At 35.2% G+C, this 18,839-nt stretch overlaps 1 protein-coding gene across 2 annotated transcripts in view; it reads right to left on the reverse strand.

The window, feature by feature from the left end:
- The window catches only part of LOC148946053 (uncharacterized), a 349,628-nt gene that overhangs the window by 142,557 nt on the left and 188,232 nt on the right, over positions 1-18,839 (reverse strand). For both annotated transcript variants that reach the window (XM_089097871.1, XM_089097872.1), the window contains exon 5: positions 17,430-17,573. In XM_089097871.1, coding sequence (XP_088953997.1) covers positions 17,430-17,573 — 144 coding nt within the window. The remainder of the gene's footprint in view (positions 1-17,429; positions 17,574-18,839) is intronic.

Here is an 18,839-nt window from a genome sequence, read left to right on the forward strand (position 1 = left end):
TATTTTGGTCCAAAGCCCCTAACTGGAGGTTTATAAGAACCTCTCACGTATACTCCCTTTCCAAATACTCTTAGTAAATTTCATAAATCTCCTACTCATCTTAAAAGTAAAAGATTATTGTGAAAACAAATTAACTAAAACTAAAAATCTACCAAAAATTAAGCTTGAATGATCAACTGTTTTGAATTTAACCTTCAAACTTCACTCTGCGATGAAGGCTTTGTGCTAGTTCTAACGGCGGTAATTAAGGGGTAGGGACGCCCCTGCCCCTTTAGATTTTTTGCTCATACCTAGGTCTTGAAAAGCGTCTTTTTTTGGTCGTTTTATTGGAAAAGGAACTTTTTTCATTTGAAAAAAAATGGAGGAAACAACCGAAAGTGCACTTTATGGGAATGTGTTATCAAGTCAAATTTATAAAAAGCGATTATGTGTAAAAATAGCTTTTAAATGAGCCCTTGAACAGCTCTCTTTTGTTACACTAGCGTTCTAGTTTCTGCTAGTCAGTAGGTGACTTATAAATCCCTGTATTCATTATGGCCTTTTCAAGCGAAATCGGCCGAGTAAAAACGATATTTTTTTCATCGAAAAACAAACATTCCAGAAAAACTTTGTAAAGTACGGATAATAAACTTATTTTATAAAGTGAAAGTTTTTCGTAGCTGTCAAGGTTGCCTGCAGTATTTTCTAGAGGTATTTTATCTCCCCTAGATTGGTAATGTAGAAATTATATTACAAAATAAGTTTTCAACTGAAACTTAGGAGTAACATTGAAATAAAAACGAACAGAAACTGTTACGTATAAATAAAAAAGATCATAACGGCGTTGTCTCTACATTAAATATTCATCAAAAACGAACAAATAATTATTTAAAAAAAACAAGGTTTTCCGACGGAAGTAAAGAGCAAAGTTGAAACTTAAAACGGACAAAAATTATTACTTCACAGCCTGTTTAATGTATATTAATAAAAATAGTACAAATAAACCAACTGATTATGTTTCTCTATGTTTCTAGGATTATAGAAAACTGTGCTTTACTGAAAACACAAAATAATATAGGAGTTTTGGTACAGTAAAAGCAAACCAGTTAAGGACACTTTTTACAGAATAAAAATAAAGTATTTTAGGATTGTTGCTTTATTTTTTTTCGTTTAATTTGGTATCACTTCTGCACAATGGCTCAGTTCAATGACTGGCTCTGGTTTGGTTCTGAAAAGGACATGTCACGATTAGTTTGTAGACAAGTTTGAAGTAAAGCCATTTTGATAATATTAGGACTATAGACTTAGCTCTAGAATTTGCATCATAGTTTGAAATTCACTGTTGTATAAAGAGAAATGACCGGATTTTCAGAGTTCATATTATGTCTTATTTGATTTTCATTTCAAGCAATACTTAAGCGTATTTCTTACAATTTAAGATTGCATATTACTCACTATTGGTATTATAGCTGGCGAGACCCTATTGCTACCCGATAAATCAATACAATATTTCTGTATGCTGTTCAAAGACTTTGGGATTATCAAAATACTATTTAGTTTTAAGCTTATATTTTTAACGTAATTTTAAGTGTATACCGAAAGTTGCTATGTCACAACTGGTATAAGACTATGAAAAGCTTTAAAGATTAGTTTATTGTTCTCAGGCTACATACTCACTTTTAACCCCCCCCCCCCAAAAAAAAAAAAAATAAAAAACAATATTCCCGTTTTTTATACTTGACTTTTGTGTTTTCAGTAAAACGCTAGTTTTCTATAATCCTAGAAGCATAGGGAAACATAGTCAGTTGGTTTATTTGTAATAGTTTTATTCATATATATTAGATAGGCTTTGAAGTAATAATTTTTGTCCGTTTTAAGTTTCAACTTCGCTCTTTACTTCCCTCGGAAAACGTTGTTTTTTTAAGTTAATTGTTTTAATATCAGTATCCCTTGTATCAATTTGGGGCAGAATTATATCAAATTCCAAACAAAGAATGTCACTCCTTGGGAATTTTCCCAAGATTCTGGAATATCAGTCTTAAGGTCGGGGTTTTGGGAAAAGCCTATATAGAGTAAACATTGCTTTAAGATATATTAAATGAATGTATTCTATTTCAAAGCTTTCTGAAATTACTTTCCAGTTTATTAAATATTATCTGCGGGGTACTTTGTGTGGGTGGATAGTTCGCGGGCCAAGTTTCACCTTCAAGCATGTGTAATTCAATTCTTTTCAGATTTTGGTTTTAACAAGGTGACACCTGCCTATCTTTTCTGTTCAAATGTATCTGTGACAAGTGGATCGTTTGAAAAAAATTTGGGATAATTGCTATTTAGGCTAATTGGCATATTTGCGGCCCTTTAAAAGGGCATTAGACGGTTCCAATCTGAGACATGCCAGTCCAGTTTCTGAAACTGGAGACTCTGATGCTATTTTGGGGGGATCAAGGTAAAAAAAAAGTTGCCAACGGTGTGTTTTATGTTTAAACTTACAGTGATGTAGGTGGTCCCTGCTTTCGCACTCACATATTATCAAAAAAACTTATCATCAAAATAGATTTTAATTTTAGGTTGTTTATCTCTAAAAAAAATATGGCTGGGCCTTAAGTGGTGTTGGTGCAGCAGAAAGCTATTTTATTATATAACTCCCCAACTTCACGCCTTTCCTACAAACATGGTCTGAAAGATTATTCGAAAATAGACCTTAAGATTTAGCTAAGAATGTTGGATTAAATCCTAGAAACTTATCTACTATGGTCTAGGTTTAGAGTTAACAAAACTGGCGCTATAAAGACAAATTGGCTTAGGTAGAGTTAAAGGCTCAATAGATGTGATTTAGACTTGGAGTTAGGAGCCTGCACTTCCGAAATACCTTTCTAATCCTTACTTTCGAGCAAAAAAGCCCTTTCTAAAAGTATAAGTTGTTTAGTAAAAGAAAATTCTAGCTTAGCGAAATTTAACAGCTAGGAATTTTCTAGTTAGTAGATATCATTTTTGCATGTCACAATAACAAGTTGTAGCTCCCCCTCTCCAACCCCCCGTTTATTACTCTAAAGTCTCATATTGCTAAGCACAAATAATTTATGAGCACTTGAAACATTCAACCGATGGTGTCTTAAAATACTTGAACCAATATTTTGCTGTTTAAAGCCAGTAAGCTTACTCACTTTTGATATACTGTGAAAAATATATTTTACTCCATTTCAATTTTTAATTTTCCTTGTGCATGCGCATTTGTTGTTAAAGCATTAAGGATACAAAATTACAACTCTAGAGTCTACAGTGTTGATTTGAGGAGGGGCAGCCTCCTCATAGCGATTTCCTTTCCCTTAACGTTCAGTGTCGTTCTTTACTTTCATTTGCAAAAAATTGCTTTTTATTTAATTTCTGTGTGTTTTAATACCATATGGAGAGTGAAAGAGTCGATTATAAGCCAACAAGGCGACCAGGCTTTTCAAAATTACCTTTCCAAGGAGTTGGAAATCTCTTTAAATCTACTCCCAGTTCAGGAATCTGAGGTTTGAAAAATTGTTTATGGTATGAAAGGTTCGCCTTCTGGCTCTGATATTATTTCATTTCAAGTAATGAAATCATTTTGGGAAGTGATTCCTCCAACTTATGTTTCACTAATTAATCAGTGTCTAAGAGAGGGAGTGTTTCTGAGTTGTTTTAAACCAGCGAAATTTATACCAATACACAAAGGAGGGAATACTGGTGATGCTTAAAATTATAGATCAATTTCTTTTTTACCCATTATGTCTAGGATACTTGAAAAATGCTTTTCGGTCAGAATTTATTAGTACCTGGAAGACCAGAGAATATTTACTCCTACACAATTTGGATTCCATCAATATCGTAGTACTGAGAAAGCAAATATATTTGACTAGCGTTATTAATATGGCGTTAGACAATGGATATAAAGTCGTAAATTAATTTTTAGATATTGTAAAGGCTTTTGATACGGTCAGTCATGATATTCTGTCAGTGAAGTGTGAAACTTATGGGATTAGGGGTCCAGCTCTTTCGTTTTTACGTTCTTTTTTGTCTTGTAGAAAACAATATGTTGAAATTGGTAATATGGGTTCTTTATGAAGATTGTATTGAGTGGGGAGTTCTACATAGTTTGGTGCTTGGACCCTTATTATTTTCAATTTTTATGAATGATCTTCCACTGTCTGTAAGTAAACTGGAAACAAGAATGAGTGAGATCGTCAAAAAGGATAGTGCAGCTACAGTGCCTATGTTTGCTGATGATACTTCTTTATTTGTGATCGCAAAGTCAGAGAGATTGCTCTTAGAAAGAGTAAGAGAATCGCTAGGTGAAGTTTCAAGGTGGCTGAGAGTGAGTCAGTTAAAGGTGAACCCCACTAAGAGTAATTTTCTCATGTTCTCAAGGATATCCAATTATTATCCACGGATACAGCACATAGCAAATGAAGATGGTATGATTGCTCGTCAAAAGGCAGTAAAGTATTTTGGCATTATTATAGATGAGACTCTCAGTTTCCGATCCCATATTGAAACTTTATCCCGGAATTTCTGCGGTTTAGTCTCTTTTGTTACTTCAAAAGGGTACTAAATCTTTAAACACTCATTTGAATAAACCTTCCTTGTGCTAATAGCTTATTATGAAAAACTCTAGAAACAAATAACATATTTGTTTTTGCAAACACTTTAATCATAACCACGTTTTTTAAAGTTTTGGTTTCTATTGACAAGGGTTGCTTGTTCAGTTAGAGTCTGTCACTACAAGTTGTTTAATTCAAGGCTCTCCTACATGCGAGGTAGGTTATTACTACATCCAAAAACTCTCGTTTTTTTACATTCAAGTTTTAAAATTTGTTAGACAATGCTTTGAAAAGCATAATCTTTTCAAAAAAGTGAACCGTCCAAATATTTATAGAGGGGGGTCTGAAAACACAAAAACGAATTAAAGGTTCTTTATTTCCATTGTTTTCAAGCTGAGTTGTTCAAGCAAATCTTTATTTACAGGGATATTTCCTGTGGACGCCAGCAGGGACCAGGGGGTCATGGTCTTTTTAGGAGTCAGAAGACGTATTTGTAAACAGGAAACATTTGAAATATTCTAGTTAAACTTCAGTAAAAAAGGCACTCCTGGTAGTATTTGCCCTCCTCTACTTAGCTCCCAGTGGCAATAATTATGCTCCTTTCCTCCCCGCTATTTGTGTTGGTAAGCATAAGAGGGTAAAAATATAGCTCCCAGTGGCAATAATTATGCTCCTTTCCTCCCCGCTATTTGTGTTGGTAAGCATAAGAGGGTAAAAATATATTTCACACATAAGTTTCTATTCTGCAATAAGAGGGAGCTATCACCCCAAAGCATCCATATTGCAGGTTTAGCTCAAAAATATCTCGGGAATGTACTGAGACTCGATGTTGTTTTCAACTCTCCCTTCGAAACTCCTTCTATATGTTCCTCTTGAAAGCAAAATCATATTTTTATGTCACTTTAAAGGGCCAAAATGTATATTTTTTTTTACTTAAAAAACAGAACTAAAACTTCTAATTTCCATTTAAATAGGCTCTCGGCCGATTTTATAGGAACTTTGGTTCAATATAATTAACTCTGGGAGAAAAAAAAAAAATCAAATCAACGCGCATGCATGATCATTTTTTGTCAAAAACAAAAATACAAGATTTTGTATTTTTGTAGATTGGGACGTGATAATGCTGCAACAAGGTTTTCTAATGTAACTTTTCATCATGACATATTGCCCTTTTGGGGTCTTTCTGCCTCTTTTTCGAAAATACGGAAAAAAAATTGCAGAATCGTAATTTTTGGCGGGCATCTTCGAATTAAATGTATTTTATTTATCTAGATTTACCACAAAAAGTAATTATTTTTTTTATACATTTCGTTATCAAAACTACTCTTTTTATAATTTCGGTTACTATTAGCGCAAGTCGTTCCTTACTTACATCTCGCTACCACGAACTGTTTGAAAGTCATGCATAATATATTCTCTGAGGCCAACCTGACTCTTGTACATGATAATGGTAATAAGCTTACCTAAGCTATGGATGTCAGGTATTGTGTTATCTTGGAACAATAATTTCGACAGGACCTGTGCCTGTCATCATCAGGTTCAAATTCAAAACTCTTGTTCCAAGATAACACAATACCTGACATCCATAGCTTAGGTAAGCTTATTACCATTATCAAGTCATGCATAAAAATTTGCTCGCTTTGGATAATAAATAATTCATAGCCTTCTCAGTTATACGAATTCAATCGCCTCAAAATTCAAAGATAGTGTTTTGTATTTCAAGATTTATTACTGAGATTTACGGTTCTTTTGCGAAGAATGACTGCTCTACAGATTATTTCGCCATAATGTTTCTTTTAATAGACATTGGATATAAAAGACTGGAGAAACCATTCGGGGTAAGAATAAATAAACCGAATAAAACAAGAATATTAAACTGAAGCCATGTTGAGAGGCAGACAAAAGCTTCGTATGTTTACAAATAAAACCCTTAATAGGAAAATCAAAAAGATTGTTGTCGTTGAACAATTAGAAACTTCTGAACAAAGTTTCAGAACAATATTATTATTCTGAATTGCACTCATAGTCCTAGCAAAAACCCCTTTAAACCTGATCCCTGAAATACATCCAGAGCAAATTGTGACAACGGAATATAAAACCCACTGAAGATGGCACCAAAGCTGGGAAATGTGACAATAAGTTCAAAAAAATAAAAATCAGACATTAAAAGAAAAAACAGGGGGAGACTAACGAACAAATACAAAACCTATGCAGCATCAGTACCAACTAATAAAAAAGGGAAACTATCGGGTTATTTTTTTCTGCAATGAAGAAGACAGAGGTTTTTTTCATATCTAGAGGTTCAGCATCAAACGGGACCCAAAGAAGCAGCCTTCCGAGAAACGGCCCGAGAAGTGTAGAATTTGGATGGGGAATGTGTTTTCATAAAAATACGTTCCGTGCGAGGGTTTGTCTTTTCATATTTGAAGAAACGGAGGTAAAACATGCTTCGCCTGAACTAAAGCGTTTCTAACTTCGGTTTTTTTTTAGAAACAAAAAAGTGTTGAACTTTACCTTCTCCGAAAATTATTTGCCATGCTCTTTATTGTGTAAATTATATTTTATCTGAGTCTTGCCTGGAGATGCCAGGATGCCAAACTGGACAAGGATATTGCAGAAAGGGTGGACAAAGGAAGTAAGAGTGGGGATAGGGGATGCCAAATTTAAAAGCTTGAAGAGGGAGTTGCACACATTAGCCTTGTGGATGATGTTTTTAACATGGATATCCCATTTTAGATTAGTAGAAATTGTGAGGCCGAGTAACTTAAATATGGGCACATAAACTTCAGTAAAGATTTAATTAAAAAAAAAAAAAAAATGGGGCGGGGATTAACAAAAACAAATTGGCATTAATATGGATTTATAAGGGTTTACTCTTATGCCCACAAATAAGGTATCTTGCGCAAGGTCACTGAAAATGCTCATAAGATCACTGATTAATTTTTTAAAGAAGTTTTAACGACCGTATGGTCGTCAACTTTGACCTGGGAAGGGTACTCTAAATTTGTGTTAAATGAACATTTAGCAGAAGATTTTGTCATATCTCGATGCCAATTTTAGGAGAAAGTAGCCTATATTATGTCCTTAGAAGTTCATATACGTTTTCGATTTTATGGGGGAGACACTCCTAAACTCTTACCATAGGAAGATTTGTCAGAATATAATGTTGAGTTTCATCTAACTTTATAGTTGTATCTAGTTGTATCTTGAGTTTCATCTAGTGCTCTAGTTGTATTTTCAGGACCTCTTGGTCAATATGAGCTAAATGGGAAGCGGGGGCTCCTAAATTCTTCTCGTTAAGACAATCTTCATAAGGGGTCGTTACATTTCAACAAAATTTTGCAGGAAGTGAGATATTATGTGTCAGCTATTTCTTTTAGGAATTCAATTTCGGTTCAACCATTGTAGCGGAGTGATAGAATATAATCATTAAAACTTGTGTTATCAGCACATTTAGCTAAAGGTGCTTGATCTCAGCTAAACTTTGACTGAGGTAAGAGTATATGTGCTAATTGTTCCTTTTAGGGGGTCAGTTCCCATTTTGGCAGTAGGATGGGGATCAATAAGTTCTTGTCATAATGATATCAGTAGAACCCTTATAATAGTTTTGGTTAACACCCCCTCTTTTGGCAAATTTGCAATGTCTTTGGTCGGGAGAATGCACTCTTCCTTGACCAATATATATAAGCTAACGGGATGAGCTAACTGAGTGAAGGACATTACCCACGTGTTTAACCAGTTTAAACTGGAGTGTTGCCTAGAGGAGCAAGTCCCCTGGCAATTTGCTAAGGTCAACAATAAGCAATGCTCTCTTACTTTGTATATCATAACTAACGGGCTCCTATAGCAGACATCCAAGGCCACAAACTTTCATATTAGCAATAGGTGTATGGCAAGTTGATTTAACTCGTTAAAGATGAATAATAGTTTGAACCAGACTTTCATAACTGGATCATTACTTAATAGGTTATTCAACTGTCTTCAATTTTTTTCACATGTTTGATGATTGATTGCACTCCTTTCATCACTTACTTTTTAACGCAAAAGAGACAATAAGACCATATAATTTACTAGTTTGATTTTCTTATAATTGGAAGGACCTAATTGGAGAAACTGACCCCTGGCCCTCTAATACCCATGACCACCCCCCCGCCCCCAACCCGACCCTCTTCCTCCAATTGCTACCCCTTTCAAACCCCCACCCCTTACAAAATCCCTACTAAAACCTCTCCCTCCCCCCCCAAACCAACCTCCCACACAAATGTTTAGCTTGCTCCAAATGGATTAGTTTACAACATACGATTCCATCTATCCCTTGGTTATGTCTCACTACGTTCTAAAATGTGGCAAGTATAAATGGCTCTATAACCCCTTCACCCCACGTGTCTAACTTGTTTATTCTGAAATTTCAAATAACAGGTTTCATAATCGTTTTACAAGCGGAAATTCCCCATTAAACGTGTTTAACCTGCATGTTCTGAAATGTGAGTTAACAGGTTTTATGAGTTTTACAAGTAGGGATTCCCCGTCCACACGTGTTTTACATGCATGTTTGGAACTATGAGATAACAGGTTTCATGGGCGTTTTATTTATAAGGCGGATCAACGTTTTAAGTGTGGGTCAACATTTTAAGGGATCAATCCATTTTTTAAACTTTTTTCAACTCTTTTTTCATAGTTTAAAAAGATATTGTGTATACTTAATTTTTTCATTAAATGTTTTTGGATGTGAAGTGAAAATGGTATAGGCATGTCGTGATTTTTCCTTTTAGAGGTACGACTTTTGTAAATTTTTTTTCCAGGACTTACATTTTCATAATTTGTAAAGTTTTTCAAGTATGAAATATATTTTCTTTCTTCTCAGAAGGCCCCCAAACGTAGCAAGCAAAACTCCCGACACTAAACTACTCGCCAATCAATGAAATATCAGACTATACATCCCATAGGATAAGTTTTAGAGATTTTCTATTAATAACAGCTAAGTCATCTAGCTCAGAAATAACCGAATAAAAACTAAACATCAAAAATCAAGAATTTCCGACAAGTCAAACCATGAAATACTCGATTAAACACCCATATCATTAGATTCAGACAGAACACATCAATGAAAGCCTAAGAAATCTTGCACGGAAAATCCTGAATAGCAAGGTAAACATCCCAAATCATAAGTTTCAGTCAAAACACACCTACTAAAGTCTGTGAAATCCAGCACAGAATGGCCTAAAACACCAAACTAAGACACCCTTATCATAAGCTTTAGACAAGACACACCTAGCTCAGAAAAGTCCCAATTAGCAAGTAAAAGATTCACTATTCATAAGCTCCAGACCACAAATATACAAAAGCCTAAAAAACCTAGTCCAGAAAAGTATAAATTAAGAAAGTGAAGATCGCGAGTCATTAATTTCAGAAGAGATAAACGACAGAAAACATAACTAAACTTCCCAAATCATAAGTTTCAGACAACACACACCCAAAAATGGCTAATAAAACTAATTCACAGGTAACTAAGCACCCACAACTAAACTACGACAGACTAAGAATTCTAGCTCACAAGTTAGGTTAAGAGCGAACTAAACAAAAGAAATTATAGGTATAAGACAATGCACGCCAAAAAAAGGTTAAGAAATATAGCACATAAAGCCTCAAAAAATCAAATTAAACATCCCAAATCATATGTTTCAGACAACACACACATATGAAATGCTTAGAAACCTGGGAACGAAAGCCTCGAAATAGAAAACTAAACTTCAAAAATCATAAGTTTCAGAGAACATACACCTAAGAAAGGCCAAGAAACCTACTTCATAGCAAATTAAACACCCCAAATCACGAATATTAGCTTTTTGGCTCTTTAAAATTAGCTTGATTTAAATGAAGGTGGTGTGCCAACTTAACCTAAATAAACCTAATTTAAAAGGGCTAAAAAGCTAAATTTGGGAAATGTAAGGTTTGTTAAAATAGTGAACAGCTAACTTAGGTCAATCTAACCTAGTTTAATGACAACTATAATCAAATTTTCGGTTATGTTCATGTATTTCTCACTCTATGAAAACTGAGTTTGTGTGTTTTATAAGCTAATTTGGGGAAATATAGCCTACACTAAAATAGTTAACAGCTAAGTTAGGTTGAATACTGTGTTCTGGTAATTAAAAATAAAACTTTGGGGTATGTAACTGGACATAGATACTAGGTTAAAATAGGGAATGGCTTGATGAAACCTAAAACCCTTGTCTGTTTGAAGTATGTGTATGTTGTTTTGTGCATGTGTCTCTGTCTGTGTGTTAGCCTAATTGGTGTTCCCGTGTTTTTTTCTAAGGGAGCTGACTGAAAAGTTAGGATTAGGTAAATTTAGGTATTATGTTTCTAAGTTTTTATGTGTGTGTGTTAGTTTTTTTTCTGAGCTTGGTTTCTTGCCTGTAGAAGGTGTGTGTTGTCTGATACCTATGATTTAGGGTGCTTAGGTTGCTATGTGCTGTTTTTTTTAGCCTTTTGGTAGGCGTGTGTTGTCTAACACTTATGATTAGGGATGTTTAGTTAATGTTCGGGGCTTTTTTCAGCTAGATTTATTAGCCTTTCGTAGATGTGTCTTGTCTGAAACTTATAATTTGGCAATGTTTAGTTTTTTTGGGGTTTGTCTTGTCTGAAACCAAGGATTTTGGATCTTAAACTTGATACATTGGACTTTTCTGAACTAGGATTCTTAGGTTATAATATGCGTGTTATCTGAAACTCTTGATTCAGATGTTAAGTTTTGTAGGAGCTAGATTTCTCAGCCTCTCCTAGGTGTGTGTTGTCTGAAACTTAGGATTTCGCACCTTTCTGTGCTAGGTCTCTTAGTCTTTCGTAGGTTTATGTTATCTTATACTTATGATTTGGGATGTTTAGTTTCATATGAGCTAGCTTTCTTAGCCTTGCGTAGGTGTATGTTGCCTGAAACTTATGATTTAGAGTTTTTAAACTGGTATTTCGTGGTCTGACTCGTCTGAATTTCATGATTTCGGATGTTTAGTTTGGTTTTACTTAGATTCAATTGTCTGAAACTTATGTTTTGTTTTTTTTAGCTAGCTGAATTGCCTTGTCTGAAACTAATGATTTGGGATCTTTAGCTTGCTAATTTAGACTTTTCTGAGCTATATTTCTTAGACTTTCGGATGCGGGTCGTCTGACAGTTAGGATTTGGGGTGTTTAGTTTACTATTTCAAGGCTTACCGGTTCTTAGCCTTTCATAAGCATATTGTCTAAACTTATGACTTTGGGTTTTTAGTTTGATATTCAGGTCTTTATATGCTAGATTTCTTGGTCTTTTGCTGGTGTGGCTGGTGTTTGTTGTCTGAAACTTATGATTTGGGATGTCTAGTTTGGTTTATCTTGGTTTAACTTGTCTGAAAGTTATGATTTGAGATGTTTAGCTTGGTTTGGATTATTTCTGGGCTAGTACTTTTAGGTTTTCATATTTGTATTGTCTGAAACTTCTGATCTGAGATATGTCGTTTTCTATTTCTAGAATTTCTTTGAAGGTTTCTTAGATTTTTATAGTCATGTGTTGTCTGAAAATTATGATTTGGGGTGTTTAGTTTGCTATTTTAGGCTTATTTTGCTAGGTTTCTTAGCCTTTTGTAGGTGTATGTTGTCTGAAAATTGTTATCTGGAATGATTAGTTTGCTAATTCGAGGCCTTCTGAGTAAAGCTTCTTATTCCTTGGTAGGCGCGTGTTATCTACGGTTTCTGGTATTTATTTTTCTCTTAACTTAACTTACGATCTAGATTCCTTTCACTTTAGTAGTTTAATTTCGGTTGTCTAGTTGTCTCAGAGCTAGATTTCGTCACCTTTCATGATTTAGTTTTGGGTGTTTAGTTTCGTAGGAGCTATATTTATCAGCCTTTCGTACGTGTGTGTTGTCTGAAACTTAGGATTTGGGATGTTTAGTTTTTTTCCGTGGTTTGACTCCTGAACTTTATGATTTGGGATCTTTATCATGCTAATTTGAACTTTTCAGTTAGGTTTCTTAGGCTTTCATGTATATGATGTCTGGAACTTATGATATGGGAATCTTTAGCTTAATAATTTGGAGATCTCTGAACTAGGTTTCTTAAATTTTTGTATGCGTCTTGTCTGAAACTTTTTATTTGGGTTGTTTTAGTTTTCTATTCTCAAACCTTTCTGTGGTAGATTTACTGACCTTTCGTAGATCTGTACTTTCTGAAACCTATGATTTGGCATGCTTAGTTGGCTATTTGGGTTTCTTTGAGCTAGATTTCTTAGGTTTTCCTTGATGTTTGTTGTTTGAAACTAATTGTAGGGATTTTTATTTTGGTATTTCGTTGTTTGACTTGTCTGAAACTTATGACTTGGGATCTTTAGCTTTCTCATTTTGACTATTCTGAGCTACAGTTCTTAGGCTTTCGTATGTGTCACCTGAAAACTAAGATTTGGAATGCTGTGTTGGCTATTTCAAGGCTTTCTGGGCTAGGTTTCTTAGCTTTTCTTAGTCATGTATTATCTGAAAATTGTGATTTTGGGTGTTAGTTTGCTATATTGGGCCTGTTCTGTCACTTTTCTTAGCCTTTCGGGCCTTTTCTGCCAGGTTTCTTAGCCTTTCGTAGGTGTGTGTTGACTGAAACTTATTATTTGGGATCTTTAATTTGTATTTCAGGGATTTCTTTGCTATATTTCTTAGTTTCTCGTAAGTATGTGTTGTCTGAAAGTTATTATTTGGATTGTTTAGTTAGCTATTTTGAGCCTATTCTGCCAGGTTTTTTAGCCTTTAGGGTCTGTTCTGCCAGGTTCTTAGCCTTTTATAGCTGTGCTTCGTCTGGAGCTTATTATTTGGGATGTCCAGTTTGCTATTTCGAGGCTTCCATCTCAAGGTTTCTTGGCCTTTGGTTTGCGTGTTTTGTCTGATACTGTAAGGAAGCCTTATTTTTGTGTAACTTCAGTAACTCATTTTCAGTAAAAACTGGAATCCCGTTTGCTCCAGTAGATCAGAAGTAAACCGACTATTCAAAATTAGCCTAAATTTGAAAATACCTTCGCTTTGTATATTGGCCATCACAAATTACCTAGTGGTAAATTTTGAAGTGGCATTTCCTTGTTTTAAGTATTGAAAAACATTATGAACCCATAGTAAATAGTTGAAGACACAATACAGACTAGTTTTGTGTAAAACAAAGTTGAACATAGTAAAGTTATTCGACATTTCAAGCTTTTAGAATCAAGGCCCAAAATACTGGAAAAACTACCTTTTAGCAGAAAGTTCGGGATCGGCTAAAAGGACGGAACAGAAAAGTCGCTAAGCGAATCAAAATTTAAGTACCAAACTGAACAAAATGTAAGAATAAGAGAAAAATCAAGGCTGTCTTGCGAGGAGAGAAGACTAGAAAGAAACTTTGGTATGTAACCTTTTAATTTTAAAGTTAAAATAAAAACATAAAACCTTTTGTCACTTTGTTCAAACCAAAACATCCTATTTTTGTGTTGAATTAAGTTGTCAATTAAATCCCCAAAGTTCCCCTTTTTTAGCCCTAACTTTAGTCAGAGCTGTATTTTCCCTTTTGTGAACTTACCCATTTGGTTTATTAGAGCGTTGATTCGGTCGGATAGTTTAAGATAGTTTTTGGATTTATTATGATTGATTAAGAGATATTATGATCAAAGCAGAAGGTAGTGATCACAAAAGTAAATAATTCAAGATTCTTGTTAGATTGTTACTTCGGGGTTGCATTGCTGGAGTGGTATAGTTACCAGGACTTAGTTCCTTTAATTAAGGCATTGCATTAAAGTATATTCAGACCACAGCAGGAGGCTGTGGTTACCTTTTAAACAGCCTAATATCCTTCTTAGATATATCTTTATTCGGTTACGGGTCTTAAGATTTCTTCGTTGTACGTCTTCTTAGTTATGGCTAGGTCTGTCTAAAAATAAACATTATTGGAGGATAAAATAACCTAAGATTAATTAAATTTAATAACTCAAGTCATTCCCTTCCCAGAAGCATAAAATTAGTGGAATAAGATTAGAATAACCAGGGGCTTCAGGTGGAATAACCCACAACAAGGAGTGAAACCTTTAAAGGTGTATGCCTTTCCCCAGGTAGTGTTTCGTGGAGCTTATGCACAGTGTTTATAACATAGGTCACATACAGAAACTGGAATTTCCTGGACTCTAGTTTTGCTCAATTCCTATGTGGATTCTCTAACGCTATACGGCAGTCTGAATCCTGAGGAGAGTTCTATCCCCTTTTACCTGTTCTTTTACCTCCCTAATCCTTTCTCGGACGTCAATACAGCTAAGCGATCTTGATATTATAAGGAGTGGCTAGGGAGTGTGGAGTATAATTAGTCAGGCAAAGAGTTTAAGATCTTTCCAGTCTAGGGAAAGGCAATCAAGGATTTTCCCTGGTAAAGTTACGATTTATATGAGGTCGAAAGAACTCTAATTCTTGTTATAAAAATAATTAAAAAATAGTTTGTTTTGAGTTAAACCGATAAACTTGTGTCTAATCAAGTGTGGTTATAATGAGTTTTGGCTCACCCTAGAAGCCTTAAATTTACTTTCTCGCATACGATTTGAAATATTTTAACTAATAAAATAAAACTCGTAACAGTGCTTCTATTTCTAACCTAATTAGTAGAATTTACCTGATTTGAAAATTTGGACTTTTGATTGTTTCTTTGTGAACTCTGGGTAAAGAAGTTTATAAATATAATTCAATACGTTTAGACGGGGCGTTTAGAGGGAGAAGTTTCCCCAGAGTCTGTTTAAAGTAACAACCAGAATTGTTTTCTAACCCTACAAAGAAGGCAATCTTACAACTGGTGACAGCGGTGCTCAAGTTTGTTACAACTTTCGTTTAAGTCGGGGAGGATTAATAAGCTTACAAATATGGTTAAATATAGTTCCTTTTTCCTTCCAAAAAGATGTGTGTTCAGTTTGTCCAGCGGTAAAGTGTTTACTAGTCAAGAATTTTTTTAGAGCATCGTCTGTAGCTGAAGGTTTTTTTTAGTGCTAGTACACTAGGTATTTTGAGAGCAGACTTTAACCCTATTGCTCAGCAAAATAGGTCTAATAATCTTGACTAGCTGAAAGTGGAGTAATTAGCACTATTAGGGAATAGGGTTCCGTTTAGTTTTTTTTTTATAAGTAAAGAGGAAATAGAAAAATTCCAAACCGAGGGTCGAGAGATTGGAGAAGAAGTAAAGAAAACAATAAAACCAGAGACTACCCCCTTAAGCTTAAATGCTCCCCAAAGTGCTTATGGAAAAGGTGAAAGGCTCGGGGGAGGTATGGAAAACAGCCAGGCTGGGTTGACTAGGCCCCTTGAGAGATATGAGTCAATTTAATTTACTTCAAGAATTCCCGGGACTAACAAACATCGGATAGGAGTGAACTCAGTACCAACACTGCAGAAGGTCATCTTACTTCTATGAGAGGGAACAGGCCCGGTAGGGATAGATGCTTGACCGCCAAATCTATTCATGGCACCTGGGTAAGGCCAGGATGATACGAGTCAATCTAATCGCATGAGGAACCGAAGGCAGGACAGTTGCGGGGGGAGGGGAAGAGTGAAACTTGGTCCTGCGGAAGACAAGTTTTGGTGGTGGAACTTGCAAAGACCAGCATCCGGGAAGGAAACGCTGGCATGGAGAATTTTGCTGGGTCCGAAACACCCGCAGATCCAGACGCCAAGAGGGGTGAGCCGCAGGAAAGACAAGTTCTGGTGGTGGAACTTGACAGACCAGTACTCGGGAAGGAATTGCTGGTATAGAGCATTGGTACGGGTCAGAAACACCCATGGACCCAGACACCGAGAGGAGTGAGCCACTGGATATTGAAAAATTTCCAAGATTTGACATTTCGGGTAAAGCTCAGAACCAGAACTCTTGAATTTGGGAAATGAAAGAATCCTTTTCTGTAATAGGTTACCAGATCTCCATTCGGTTCCCGTGAATGGCTTATTGTATGCAATCGAGGATTTAGACAAGAGAAAACAGACATGTCAATTTAAGATCATTTTACCAAAAAAAAAAATAGTTGGTGGAGTCATCCGTTTCATACACTCAGGTCTTTTTCTAGGATCCGAAATGAGAGCTGTCAAGAACTTAAATAAATTAAGAAAATGTGGTGTCTTTGAAAATGTGCATTGCCAGGTTGAAGAGGACGTAAAGAATTGTGACCTCTCTTTGAGAAGATATAAAGTTAGTACAATCTACCCTACTCTTAGAGGGAATATTTTCCTAGTGATCCCTTTCATATTCGGTCAACTAATACCACAGGAAAATTGCAACTTAGCGCGAATGGTGACAAATGCACATTGGTAAAAATATAGTAGTAGCACCATCTCATGAACAATGATGAAAGCAAAACGCATTGCACATAGGATTTAGAATATACCCACCCCAGATAATAATGGAAACAATCATTTTTAAATGAACTAGTAATAATGCAGATAAATCCCGAAACTCTAATCACTTCGTTTAGCCTAAAAAATAAAAACATTAAGAGAGGAGCTTTTTGTGTTTACCTCTTTAGTCATTTCATTTTCCAAATTTTTTCAAACCAACCTTTTAGCCCATGGAAATAAAAAAAAACTTTCAGAAAACAGTCTTCACTATCACAATCTCTTATTACATGATTTCGCGGCAAAGAAAAAAGCAAACCCTTAAGAAATAGATTTCTTTTGAGTCATAATTTTTCAAGCTTCATCTCTTGTTCATCAAGATACCAATATTTAAGGTCATTTTTTCATTCAGCCCTAAAGCTTTCTTCTTGTCATCTTATCCTTTGCAGGCTATCTCTCCTGTGAATTGTATCTTTCTGCAGCCCAAGGACATATTCAGGCTACCTAATGAGCAATCCAATTTCAAATTCTAAGATAAACTTACCATAAGCTTCTTTTCATATTCTTCCTCAATGCTATTCCCGTTGAAGTATTTTAAAGGACTTTTGACGTCCGGGAAGTAAAATCCTTCTTTGCAATCACATCTATACGAGCCTCGTCGAAATCCAAGACCAGATACTGGAACACACTGTAAGGAAAAGCTAAATTGATTGTTGCAAATTTAGCCAAAAAATTGAAGCATGTTAAACAGAGATGAATGATAATTCTACCAAACCGTTATCTGTAAATAGATTCTAAAGCTGTGGAAGGAAACTATTGAATTTAGGAAGAGGTCTGCCTTGGTAGTTTAACGTAAGTTTAACAAGTGGTATCTAGAGTTTCGGCTGTACTAGCTGAATTCTTACACCTATTTTTTATTTTAGAAGAAGAAAGGCCATCTTAGAGTTGGCTCTGAATACCTGAATCTGTGTGTCATACTTGTTCAAAATAGTTCTTTCATTTACCATTGAGCTTATATTTACAAAATATTTTTGAGAAAAAATGTCAGCTGCTAATCATGCTTATCAGATTCTTTTGATATATGGTTGTCTTTGACTATGCCATCCTTCAATGCAGGCTGTAGCGTAAAAGTAGCTGTAATAAAGTTGGGAAAAAATTGTTAGGCTACAATAATATGCTGCTGACGTGGTTCGTAACAAATGGCTAAAATTCCTCAAATAGTTTGTTTTTATAAGACAAGATGAAAATGGAAGCTTTACTCATTCAGAATGATTACTAATTATAATACCATTGTTGTTTCATGTTATAAAGAGCAGTTCAGGTATATTTTATTCAAAAGTGGGTGTTCCTAAATATATCTTCTAGCTTCCGCGGCCTCAACGAGGTATCATCTCCCCTCCGAAATGTTTGTCTGACTCGTAAAAACGTTATAGACACGGATATAAAAAAAATTGTTATGCGTTTTTGAAGTTTTTTCTTGTGTGTAACCCCCCCCCCAAAAAAAAAAAAATCCTGGGTACGGCCTTGGGTAAAGGGGAAGATGGCAGAAATATCCCTGCTCGGTTAAATCTACTGAATGGGAATTATTGATTCACGAGCGTGGGGAATTATGAAACAATATGGTCATAGAGTCCCTAGAGAGAAAGATTACGTAATCGCTCAATGACCTCTTTTTCCAAGGTCGATTTATTTGATGTTTTTCTCGGATGTCAACATCAAATTATGGATGTTTTATGGTTTTTGTCAGTGAGAATTAAAAAACAGGAATTTTCTCACTTGGAAAAACAGGAATTTTCTCACATGGAAAACCATAAACCACGTGGTCCTGTCACGAGTAGCACCTGTGAACTTGATTTACATAATCGCTAGGGGAAATTATTGATTCACGAAGGGGAGAATTAAGAAACATTAAGGCTTCTTTAATCTTAGGTCTGAGGGATAAACTTTCTTTAGG

This window comes from Artemia sp. Qi Xiang Cuo, chromosome 12, assembly GCF_049724085.1.
Source record: "Artemia sp. Qi Xiang Cuo chromosome 12, ASM4972408v1, whole genome shotgun sequence".
Taxonomy (NCBI): Eukaryota; Metazoa; Arthropoda; class Branchiopoda; order Anostraca; family Artemiidae; genus Artemia; species Artemia sp. Qi Xiang Cuo.